This window comes from Neltuma alba, unplaced genomic scaffold, assembly GCF_004799145.2.
Source record: "Neltuma alba isolate B1F8T4 unplaced genomic scaffold, ASM479914v2 tig00013162_pilon, whole genome shotgun sequence".
Lineage (NCBI taxonomy): Eukaryota > Viridiplantae > Streptophyta > Magnoliopsida > Fabales > Fabaceae > Neltuma > Neltuma alba.
In genome coordinates, this window is record NW_021637473.1 from 1 (window position 1) to 13,224 (window position 13,224).

The following is a 13,224-nucleotide window of genomic DNA, read 5'->3' on the forward strand; positions in this document are numbered from 1 at the left end:
AGTTATTTCTGCCTTTAATTTTTTTCCTTTTTATACCCTTTATGCATTTCATCAATGACCTAAAAGAACTTTGATGTGAAAGTTTGAATGTGGTATAAATAAAATGATGGCAATGCTACTGCACCATTAAAAACTCTCGTTAATAGCTATAGACAGAAGATGCGGGATTGTGGGCATCACTTTATATGCAATTTTTTTTTTCTTTCCAAATTTCATGTTTCGACACAATTTAAAATATTGTGTGACAATTCAGATCACAAGAAACATACCCTCAATATTTACTATGATCACTTTAGGTAAGTCCTTAACCTGTGCATGACGCTTAATTATTGATTAAAAAATGACGGTCTAACATAATATACGAAAGATATTAAACAGTCTTATTTTGAGTTTTGTCCATGGAAAACATGCAACTATGTAACATTAGGGAGAAAGATGAATGAAAGAACACATACTCGAGTAGTAACTTGACGTGCCAGAAGTTTGCTTTCTTGAGATATATAATCCATAGGCGTCCAACTCCTCTTACCGGGTGGAATAAGATTCTCATCCCATGTAACAAAATAGAGGTCCCCATCAAGGTCACTTCCAGAAGCTTCGTTTGTATGGGGTCTATCACCCTTTTGAGGAAAAACAAGGCAATCATGTAAGTGATGTAAACCAGGAGCATCAACTGCTTCCAAAATTCTTACGTCTCCAGGGTGAAGACAAGGATTTTTAGCTATAACCACCAAACCTTTAACTACTTGTAGATTCTTTGTCTCTTTGAATCTTGAGCCATGTTTTGCAAAACAATTTTCAAGAGAAGGGGTAGAGACTTGAATGAAGCACTGTCCTTGTTCAAGCACACCCTCCTCATCTAACACGCCCATTAACCATCGCCCAGATGAAACAAAGATCCTGGCCTTTTCTCTAAGGCCCCAAAGCTGTGCAGCACGTACAGATGTTAATATGCCTCTAAGATGAGGTTCCAATTCAGGGCTAAAACCAACACTCAACATTATTGCCGCAGCATTTCCATGCTCAGCACAAGACTTCGTAAGAACATCAAAAGCCACATCTGCATCCACAAGCATTTTTTTTAACTTCGAAACCATAGCCTCCTGCATGTTCCAAAATACTTCATCGGGCACATTCAGTGCTGAAAGCAATGTCACGATTTGCCTATTAAGGAAACCAGATTGAAACCTAGTCCAAGAGCAGATCTCCAAAGTGGTGTGGGTGGATTCAAATTTGTTCATACTTGGTCTTAATAAAAGTTGGACCCCATCCTCTCTAGCTGGCCAACAGGCTACAACCCCTTTAAAACCAGCATATCTGATCTGGTATGCAGAGGGCACATCATCCAATTTCAATTTCTCAGCTACTGCTCTTGCAAGATCAGGTCTAATAATACCGATTCCATCAGAGAAATCATAATTATTCCTCTTGATATCAGGTATTGAATCATGTGCTGCAACCTCCACAGTTGCATATGTAGATGAGAAGCACTGTCCCATCCTCGCAGCACATTTGGCAACATTCTTGTGATTAAACCTCCCCATCCAATCTCTTATGCGATCGCAAGTTATGCTCTTTTCTTCTGCAAAAAACCATGCAGAACGGTCTCGTAGTTGATTGGATGAGAAGGCCAAAAATGAATATTTTCGGCCACACAAGTGAAAACCCTTTTCCAAAATTGTCTTCACCCTTCTATATATATTAGTCTTTTGCGGGAAGGGGTTTGAGGTGATCTCCTTCACTATTGGAGGAACATAGTAGTTTAGACCAGATGCATTGATTGTCTGCATGCCTTCATCCATAAATGTGACTCTCAAGAACCGATCTGCAACTTCTTTGAATTTCCTGAGAACCCTATTGGACATTTCAACTTCAGGTGGTAGGCAATATGCTTTGGTTGGAGTGATGATGAGTCTATGAACCTCTGCAATATCATCTGACTGTTTAGAGATTTGGTAAAGCTTTGGATTTCTAAGCAACCACTCTTGCACCATTTTAAGCCTCTTGGCTGCATCAAATATGGGGCGCTTGTAAGAATACAAGTGCTTGAGTGCAGCCACATTGACCTCCTTAGGCTGTTTTCTCAACAGCTCAAAAAAGCCATCCGACAACCTGTGTTGATTGAATATGCCTTTGTGCAAAATTGCATTAATCAAAAACATAATGTCAAAGGTGATGCCTTTCTGGAAATGAATACTGAAGAAATGATCTGACAAGGGCACCCCATAAAACGGTTCATTCATTATTCTAATAGGCCGATTAAGTGAAATCTCCTGGACTCTTTGGCCTTTTAGATACTCCATGGTCTTCAGCAATTTCATACGATACCTTACTGGCATAGAAATTCTGTAAAAACTACACCGGCCAAGGGCCTTACTAGGAGTAAAATCTGTGGTTCTGATCCACGGATCATCATCATCTAGCAAAACATGTGTAGCTGACTCTTCAATGTCATCATCTGCAGTTCTGTACCAAACCAATGGTGACGAAGCCAGCTGTAATAAGATAACTAAAGATGCAGATGACGTATCATCATATCTCTTGATTTCATGTATATCTCTGACCAAGAATCCCACCTGAAAGTTGCACTTGATCACTGCTTTTTTCTCCATACCTTTAAAAGAGAAAACAACATCTTTGTTGAAACATATTTTGCATGTGGCATCAAATGGATCTACCAGAAAGTTGACCCCTTTATCAGGTCCTCTCCAGGCAACATAAAAGTTCTCTGGGTCAACCAAACTCCCGATTTCAACACGTACATCAGATAACTTAAAAGGAGTTGTGGTTCTCCTCCTTAGGTTTAAGAAGTATGGATTTTCAGGTCCCAAGCTAACCTTTAAATTTTGATTCTGCCAAAATAGATCACAGCGGCCAGCAGCATTGTATGCCTCAGTTACATATTCAGGTAATCCAAAATGCACAAATGCATGAGGTACCACCTTCTTATAGTCATCTGTTCTTTCAATATTTGTTGTTTCAGTGATCCTGAAATCTGGATAAGACTCTGGAGGGGTCGAAGAAGTTTTCAGCCGACACCTATCTACAAGTCCAATTTTCTCTTCCAAGTATGACACAAGATCTTTTGCTTTGATCTGACCATCAAATCCACCAATGCTAACTTGAGTAACTATACTTTCTTTTTCTCTACCTTCTAGCTCCATTTTTGGGGTAGTCTGCAGAACATATATCGCGCATTTTTGTCAGTTAAATTAGTATTTGAAGTTGCCACCCAAAACAAATAGCAGGGAAGAAAGGGGGCGTGCGAAGCTATATTTCTAATAAGCTTGTTTACTAAAAGTAACATTCTTGCAGTCCCAATTATTAGACTATTGAAAAAACGCATAAACAAGATTTCTGAATGCGTGATGGAGAAGGAAGATGATGGTTTTACGCACGTAATTTATAAAGAAGTAATCAATACACAATCCACCAAATATAGTAAGATCGACAACAACTATTAGACAGTGAAAGAGATATGGACAAGCACATCCACCAAAAAGATAAATAAATAAATAAGTAAATCAATTAAATTTTGTACAAACTTTTTGCTCTAAAATTTTTTTTAATACACAACGTTTTCTCAAATAACAATTTAACGCTTCCAGTTCTGCAGACTGATTTTCCATGGCACAGTTATTAAAGTGAACAAGGAAACATGTTCGGAGAGAATCATGACGTGTTGCAAATCGAAACGCCCTCCTTTCTTTCCTCACTCCAAAACACAAGCTTATAATAACCAAACTAGTCAATAATAGCAACTGAAGGCCAACATTTGAGAACAATTTTCTACGTTTGTTAAGCACAGAGACTTGATTTTAATAAGGAACAACATCTAGGGTATATTCATACGTTCATATAGGTTCCCCTAAAGGTCCCAAACCAAAGGATATATGAGCACTTATAAAATCTGGAAGCAATATCTTTATTACCTACTCCACTTACTCCTCCCACAAGGCCGAAAAAAGAGATGGAAAAAAGTCCATGAAAACAGAAGAAAAATATTCTTACCACCATAGTATGAGGTGCAAAGGTAATGGCAATACACTCGATCCTGGCGAAAGCTATTAATTTAAGCGCACAGTCTCCGCACTTTCCTCGGATGCAAGCTGATTTCCAACCTGCATACATTGATCGAAGTATACAAATCACATCTTACAGCACGCAAGAATCTCGAATTCGACCGATCATCGGTAACAAAACTAAGACTCAACCAAACAAAAGCCAAAACAAAAGACACCATCCTATGCAAATCAAGCCATACTCACAGCTAGAGTTAGAGACCCCAAAATTTATAAATTATACACGCCAGATAACATCGCAGAACCAATCCTCCAACACCCATTGATAAGAATTTTAGTTGAAAAGCACGATGGATTCACATTGTGCAAGAAAATGAGAAGAGAAACAGAGAAACCAACCTTCGGATTCAGTTACCAGCTAACACGAAATTGGGGAGCGCGAAGGAAGTGCCAGTCTAAGTAGTGGTAGTAAGCGAAGGATTTAACGATGGGGCTAGTGCCTATTCACTAAACTTCCCCACTAAGTTCACGGAAAGTATTGCGTCTGTTAGTTTACTATCTGTGATGCTCTGCTCCGCTTGCGTTTTTCCGCTTTGCAATGCTCAGTACGATACAAAACGTTAGGTGTGTGAGTGTGAGCCTACTCTTTTCCCTTTTTCAATATTCCTTTCTTCTCGAGGAAGGGGTTGAAGGACCCAGCGAGACAAAGCAACAACATCCAATGGGGGGGCCGGTTTTTTTTTTTTTTTTGGGGGGGGGGGGGACCAATCATCACATTAGCTGGACTTCTGCCTTTTTTTTTCCAGCTTAAATTCTTTAATCCTTTAATTTCCGTATCCAAAACTAGCCGTGGACAGAAACAAAATCATGACTTTAAAATACTTTTATAATGTATAAAAAGCTAAAATATATATACAATGCTTTAATTTAGTCATTTAACTTAAAATATATACTTTTAGTTCTTTAACCGTAAATTTTTTAAAAAAGTGATGATATTAAGATTTTAAATGTTGATAAAACATTCTCAAATGCAAACATATTAAGTTTAATTTTCAGAAAAATTCATAATTGTTACAAAAAAATCATTATTAAAGCCTAATGATTTTAGGATTAAAGGACCAAATGTATGCTTTTTAAAGTTAAAAACCAAATTGAAATTTTATACAAAGTTAAAAGACTAAATGTATATTTTAACCTATACAAAATAACTATGTAAAAAAATTTATTCGATTTGTAAAAAAATGATTTTAAAAAATCATTTTGGGGTTGTCCAAATACCTTATAGCAGAAACAAAACAAATAAAAATACAGGGCTATAATGAGATTTTGGATAAAAGTACTTTTTAAAAAGATTTTTTTTTTTTTACAAATTGAGATAAATTTTCACATATTTATTTTATATATTGTAAAATTATTTTTAAAATTACGGTTTAGTCTCGCGACAAATACTTCCTAAGATCAATCACTATTAAACACAATTTGATCTATCTCTATACCAAAGTTGCCTTAGAGCGAGGCTTTCAAATCCAATCAGCCAGCCTTGGCCGCTCTAGCGAGGTTCACGCAACGCAATCAGCAACCATTTGTTGTCCTCTAAACTCGCATTATTTAGTGGTTCCTTATTAAATTCGTGAAGGAAATAATAGTTTCAATTATTTGAATTCTACTTTGTTATTTGAAGGGAAAATTAATACTACTTTCAGTTCTAATTATAAGAGCTAGTTGACTAATATGAAGAGATTAAAAGAATAAGTTAACATAGTTATTTGTAATAAATATATGTTGTTTTTCCTAAAATATCATTGCTAATCAAGTATATTAACTATAACTACTATTATTAAAAGGACTATTTTAGAAAAAAAATGCATAAATATGAGAGACAAAGTGAACTGGAGTTTTATATTTAAACTAAAATAAAAGTCAAATAAAGTCTTATATTATGATCGGAGGTAATACATTGGTGAGTACGTTTTCAAGTTGGCTATAAGTCTATAACTAGTTACTAAATTGTTTATTGAAAATTTAGTCTCAAAATTTTAATCTTTATAACTCAATTTTTATAATGTTAACATTTTTTAACTAATAATTTTAATCATTTCAAATTTTAGTTTTTATGTTTGACGAAATGTATAAATGTATTTTTTTAAAAATATAAGGATTGATATTATAAAAGAAGAATTTCTTAAAAAGATATTTAAATAATCCAAATTTTTATTTGGGTTATTAAATTTGTCAAACCCCTAATCAAGTCACATGGTTTGAAGAGGAATTTTAAAATTTTATAAAATAACTGTACTGCCTTTTTTATGAGACATCTAGAGAGATAAGGATTTTATAAGTCCAATGCCTCGTTTATTAGAAACTTAGAAAAATAAAGATTTTCTGTCATTTTTATTTTGTATAAGAGTTCTAAACAAGAAAAACTTGACATCTACCATTTTAAAGTTGGGAAATCAACTAAGAAAACAATTATGAGTTAGTTTTTATTAATCTTCCTCCCCCAATCTTGATGGTTTCATTTTACTATCTCCTTAATATGGATTTTTTTTGGGGGGGGGGGTGGGGTGGGTTGTTAAGGAGGGAGGGAACATTGTAGCTGTGGAGTGTTGCGCTTAAAGCGAGTTGAAATATCCATATATGTGTGTGATGTGGGGTTTAGGGTGAATGTATAAATGATAAATGATTGCGTTTGCTTAGTCACGAAGATTCAATATGAAGAATGCCATAGGGTTATGTATGTTGTTAATAGCTAAATGGAAGATATTAAAACATGCTTTGAAGTTTTTAAAATTTAAAGGTGAATTTTGTTATTTTGATTGTAAGAAGTGATTATGATCATGACTATAAGAATCATGTTTCTTTGTTAATAACTAAGTAAAATGTGTTAACATCTAATTTTTGAAAGTGGATTTTGTTATGTTGATTGTAAAAAATGATAATGGTCATGATTATGAGCGGCACATTTGTTGTTACTGGGTAAGCAGAATGGGTTAAGACCTAATTTGAAGTTGTTAATTTTGGAAGCTAGATTTTCTTTTGTTAATTGAAAAATTAACTTTTCATGACTAGGTATTATTTAGGTTAACATAAGAAATGAATCTTCTCGAGGGACATCCTAAACAAGAGGATTATTTTGATTTTTTTTTTTTTGCATGTTGATAGGTATTAGAGTTATTTTATAAAATTTTAAATTCTCTTTTTGGATAATGTGACTTGAGTAGGGGTTTGACAAATTTAGTAATCTAAATAAGGATTTGGATTATTTAAGTGTCTTTTTAAAGAATTTTTCCTATCATAAAAGGAAATATTTATATAAAATTTCCTATATCTATCATGTCAAGTTCTATGATTACACATGATCATGTGTTCTACTTGTCTAATATAAGTTTATAATTTGGGTTAAGGTGCAATTTTAACGACAAAGTTTACTCGAAAGAGTACTGGGCACCATAAAGTTTATTTGGGTGCAAAAATATACATGAAGTTGTCAAAAGATAGCATGTGGCACTATGCCGTTAACGTCCGTCAGTTTACCGTTAGAGGGGCCCAGAAAGTCAGTTTTAAGGTGCATTTTTAACAACAAAGTTTGCATTAAGGGGCATTAGGCACCATGAAATTTACTTGGGTGTAAAAATATACATGAACTTTGTAAAAGGAAAAAAATAACAAAATTCTTCAACCTCCATAAACATCCATTAATTTTATTCTTTTTGGTCTCACCAAATGTTATATTTTCTCTCTATAAATTTCCACTTCCAAGCCGATCTATCTTTCTCTCATCATAGTCAACACGCACACTCTCTCTATCATGTTGTTTTCTGAGCCTTCAAGCTTTTTATATGTATTTAAGCAAAACACATCTTTCCCTTCTAGGATATGAGGTTTATTGCTTGCATCCAAGTACTACCTCTAGTCCTTAATATAGGATTAATGGACTAATTTGAGGAGATTAAAAATAAATAATAAATAACTTTAAAAATTATAATTTATTGTTTTTTTCCAAATTAATTTTCTTGGCTTGTAAACTAATATATAATTTAATGATGCATATAAATATTTTAGAGAGAGATCATGTACTATATGCTATTATGTCAAATAAATAAATAATATAATATTTAAATTATTTATTTATTTATTTTTAATATCCTCAAATTAGTCATTGGATCCTATATTAAGGACTGGAGGTAGTACTCGGGTGGTGCAAGTAATGAACCTTATCCTAGAAGGGAAAAATGTGTTTTGCTTAAATATATATAAAAGGTTGGAGGCTCAGAAAACAAATGATAGAGAGAGAGGTGTACGTGTTGACTATGATGAGAGAAAGATGGATCGGCTTGGAAGTGGAAATTTATAGAGAGAAAATATAACATTTGGTGAGACAAAAAAGAATAAAATTAATGGATGTTTATGGAGGTTGAATAATTTTGTTATTTTTTTCCTTTTACAAAGTTCATGTATATTTACACCCAAGTAAATTTCATGGTGTCTAATGCCCCTTGATGCAAACTTGTTGTAAAAATGTACATTAAAACTGACTTTCTGGGCCCTTCTAACGGTAAACTGACGGACGTTAACAGCATGGTACCATGTTTCCTTTTGACAACTTCATGTATATTTTTGCACCCAAATAAACTTTATAGTGCCCAGTACTTTTTCGGGTAAACTGTTGTTGTGTTAAAATTGCACCTTAACCCTTATAATTTAATCATAATATTTTAAAAATAGAACAAATTACCAGACTAAAAACTTTAACATAATGATGTAAATGATCTAAGTATATCCATTGGCCAAAAAAAAAAAAAAGGAGACCAAAGTATTATCTTATTTTAAATAATTAAAATTATAGAGATTGTGTTGCATTTATTTAAAATTAAGGAATTGAGTTCTAACCTAATCAAAACTATAATAGTGAGTTATACCAAGTTTTTTTTTTTTGGCCAAAAGTTTGAGTTATACCAAGTTAAAATTTAGTAACTAAGTTGTAGTCACATCAAAATTAGAGGGGTTAAAAAAAAATTAATTTTAGTCAATAACTTATAGTCAAACAGCATGAATGCTAGAAGTATGTGGGGCCACGGATTTGATCCATTTATAAATTAGTACTGCCTTTCAATTCTTAATATAAGATCTAATTAGCTAATTTAGAGAAATTAAGAAAATTACTAAATTACTTAATTATAACATATATTACATGATACCCCTAAAAGATTATCTATATATATATCATTAGATTAATATTAATTTATAAGTAAAATTAGTTTTTAAAAAATGATAAATATAAATATTTTAAAATTTTTAATATAAGAGCTAGTTGATTAACTTGAATAGATTTAAAAAGTTTGTTAAATTAGTTATTCGTCATAAACATGTGTGTCTTTCTTAGAAATATTTACTAATATGTATATTAACTAGAACTATCATTGGATGGATTCTTTAACTGGACAATTATTATAAGGATTACTTTAAAAAAATAAATAAATAAAAAAACAAAGTGAATTGAGTTTAGAATCAAATTAAAAAGTTAAGAATTGGAGTTTAGATCAAATTAAAAAGTTAAGTTAACTCTGATATTAAGTATGGATAGCTAGTATTTCTGGTCCTAAATATAAAATTTATAGTGTAAATTATACTATAAAATAAGTCTTATATTTAAGATCGGACAGGAGTAATATCATCTCACGTTAGTCAAGGGCATCATCATGTATTTAGTTCAAGAGGCAGTACAAGAATGTGAAAGCATGCAGGCGTAATTTCAATACAAATGTCTCAGAACCAGAGTAAGAACAGTAAAGTCAACTTCTTAAGAAATACTCACCGGAATTCTCGTCTCCGGCGCCCACTTCGATCTGGTCTGTTTTCTTATCTCACGAACTGCGAAACTCTATGCATGTTGTTTCCGATTCACCCATTCCCAAACCTCGGTGTCGTTTTCTTCCATAGCTGATCCTCATTTGAACTGCGCTTTCCTCCTTCTCTTTAAGTAGATCTCCATCTTCATATCTTCCGCTCTGTATGCGACTTTGAAGTAATTTTTAAACATATACTGATATTTGTTATATTCATTCGTCAGGCACCAGATTTAGATGAAAGAAGAAAGAGTCTGACCCTTTTATGATCCTCTTCATCGTGATTCTCGCAGTCTCCAATCTCCCGCCAATGGCTCATGACGGTGCTAGAACAAGGGTTGGAATTTAACGAGAATTTAACGACCGGGGAGCAGTGCTGAAACGACGCCGTTAGGTGCACCTAGAAGCAATCTCAGCCGTTGGCTAGGAACTAATCTCAACCGCCCAATGATTAGAGGACCGGGAATTTTCATTGCAAAGACTCTCGAAGTCTGAAACTGGCGGGGGGAGCGACTGGCGAGCATATTGCAACGTGGTATAGATGGCTGTGAAACGGTGACGGCATGGTGGTCCAAGGTGGTCGACGGTGGTGGTTATTGGATGATTTGCTGCGGTGACTTCGTGGTTGGTTCTTCGGTGGTTTGCGAAACCGAGCGACGGCAGAGGAAGCTATTAAGACGGCGATTGAGCACCAGCGAATAACGCATGGTGGTGGAGGGTGGCGGACGATGGGACTAAGACATGATAGCATTATTAGATTATTATATTAAAAATCTTTGAAGAAGAGAATAATTTGTTTGATTCGTATACCGGTGTCTTTCAAATATTTTCTTTCCCGTCTTTGAAGTTCTCTTGCCTTCATCCCCCGACAGTTCACTAGTCTCTTCTATTTACATGGATGACAGCCAGATGGAAATTCTCGTGCATTCAAAACCCCTTTTTGTCGAATTCAGGATCTGTTCTCGACCACGCAGACATAAGTTCCCTTCTCTCAGCTTGCGGGAGAGATGGAAATCTTCAACTTGGTGCTACAATCCATGCTCGCATCATCAAGGAGAGACGGCCTTTTGATTTCAGAAGCTCGAATGGTATCCGCAATGCCCTATTCATTTGGAATTCTCTCCTTGCTATGTATTCGAAATGCGGTGAAATATTGGATGCCGTTAAGCTGTTCGACCGTATGCCTGTGAGAGATACTGTATCTTGGAACACAGTGATTTCTGGGTTTTTGAGTAACAGGGATTTTGACTCGGTATATGGTTTGTTTAAACAGATGCATCAGTCGGAGCGTGATCGATATGATAAAGCAACCCTGACTACAATGCTATCAGCTTGTGATGGTCCTGAGTCTTCAGATCTAAATAAGATGATTCATGGTTTAGTATTTGTAGGTGGTTTTGAGCTGGAAATTTCAGTGGGAAATGCTCTAATAACGTCGTATTTCAAATGTGGTTGTTTTAGTCATGGAAGGCAGGTTTTTGATGAAATGCCTGAAAGGAATGTTATAACCTGGACGGCAGTGATGTCAGGTCTTGTACAAAATGAATTATACGATGATAGTTTAAAATTATTTTCTCAAATGCGGTGTTCTGGATCAGTGAACCCGAATTATTTGACATATTTAAGCTCGCTTACTGCTTGTTCAGGTTACAAGCGTTGAAGGAAGGGCGTAAATTCATGGCTTGCTCTGGAAATTAGGAATGCAGTCGGGTTTGCTCATTGAAAGTGCATTGATGGATTTGTATTCAAAATGTGGCTGTATAGAAGCTGCGTGGAAGATTTTTGAGTCAGCTGAAGAACTGGATGTGGTTTCCTTGACTGTGATACTCGTAGCATTTGCTCAAAATGGGTTGGAGGAAGAAGCTATCCAGATTTTTATGAGAATGGTGAAGTCAGGGATTGAAATTGATCCAAACATGATTTCAGCTGTTCTGGGGGTATTTAGTGTTGACACTTCTTTGGCTCTTGGCAAGCAGATTCACTCCTTAATCATTAAAAAGAACTTTATTCATAATACTTTTGTTAGCAATGGACTTATAAATATGTATGCCAAGTGTGGAGATCTTTCTGACTCGCACCAAGTCTTCTGTCAAATGGCCCAGAAGAACTCAATCTCATGGAACTCCATGATTGCAGCTTTTGGTCGCCATGGGGATGCTTGTAGAGCACTTCAACTGTATGAAGAGATGAGAGTGGAAGGTATAGCTCCCACAGATGTTACATTTTTGTCTCTAATTCATGCTTGCAGTCATGCAGGCTTAGTTGAGAAGGGCATGGAATTGATGGAATGCATGATAAAAGATCACTGCATAACTCCTCGATCAGAACATTATGCCTGCATCGTGGACATGTTGGGTAGGGCAGGGCTCCTTAAGGAAGCTAAAACTTTTATAGAGGGACTACCAGAGAATGCCGGTGTATTGGTTTGGCAAGCATTGCTTGGTGCTTGTGGCATACATGGTGATTCTGAGATGGGTAAATATGCTGCTGATCAACTCCATCTCGCCGCACCTGATAGCCCAGCTCCTTACATTTTGATGTCCAATATATACTCTACTGAGGGGAAATGGAAGGCAAGGGCAAAAACTATTAAGAGAATGAAGGAGATGGGAGTAGCGAGAGAAGCAGGCATGAGTTGGATAGAGATGGAGAATAAAATCAATAGCTTTGTTGTGTGGGACAGATTGCACCCGCAAGCTGATATCATATATTGCACTTTATCTGGTTTGTTGAAACACTTGAAAGATGAAGGATATGTCCCTGATGGAAGGTACATTCTTCATCACTTGGGTCAGGATTTGAAAGATTAGACGCTGCTTTTATTCTGACTGTTCAATGTCTGGTGAGGATGATGGTGATGTTTAGAAGGTAAGCCAGCTCTCACATGTTTTCTTCTGGTGAATCGTTCACAGGCAATTTATGTGGTTTGGTTTCTGCTTGTCATAACGAATTTTGATGGTGCCACAAAACCCAATTCAAATCCTGTGTTCTGGGTACATATACTTCCACTCAAGAAGTATCCTAATTTTATTTTATTTTTAGGAAAAATCTAAATTATACTCAAATATTGTTCTCTTTAACAATATTGAAAGAAATTGTTAATAAAAAAAAATCTACAAGACTCGTTGACAAGGGGGAAAAAAAAAAGAAATCTTTGTATTAATTATAGTGAGTTGAACAAAAATGAAATTAAAGAACAATAAGTGAAACACTAAAACTTAAGATTCTTCTTTTTTTTTTAAAAAAAAAAGTGGAGCCAGACGAAATTAAGGAATGAAAGTTAAGATAAAGTTGAGAAACTAAATTAGAACCGATTAAATTAAAAAAGCAAAAGTGAAAACTAAGAAAAATGTTAG

General features: G+C 34.9%; 2 protein-coding genes across 2 annotated transcripts; one reads left to right on the forward strand and one right to left on the reverse strand.

The window, feature by feature from the left end:
• Window positions 1-413: 413 nt before the first annotated feature.
• LOC114734938 (RNA-dependent RNA polymerase 6-like) lies at window positions 414-10,016 on the reverse strand. The gene is made up of 3 exons (XM_028922583.1): window positions 9,838-10,016; window positions 4,012-4,121; window positions 414-3,176 (listed from the first exon to the last, which is right to left on the reverse strand). The coding sequence occupies exons 2-3, from the start codon at window positions 4,015-4,017 to the stop codon at window positions 414-416; spliced, it is 2,769 nt and encodes a 922-aa protein (XP_028778416.1). The 5' UTR covers window positions 4,018-4,121; window positions 9,838-10,016.
• LOC114734939 (pentatricopeptide repeat-containing protein At3g05340-like) lies at window positions 9,844-12,980 on the forward strand. Its single transcript, XM_028922584.1, is given in 3 exon segments — window positions 9,844-9,871; window positions 10,093-11,524; window positions 11,526-12,980. Coding segments are annotated over 2 exon segments (1,911 nt in total). The 5' UTR covers window positions 9,844-9,871; window positions 10,093-10,766; the 3' UTR covers window positions 12,679-12,980.
• Window positions 12,981-13,224: the final 244 nt, after the last annotated feature.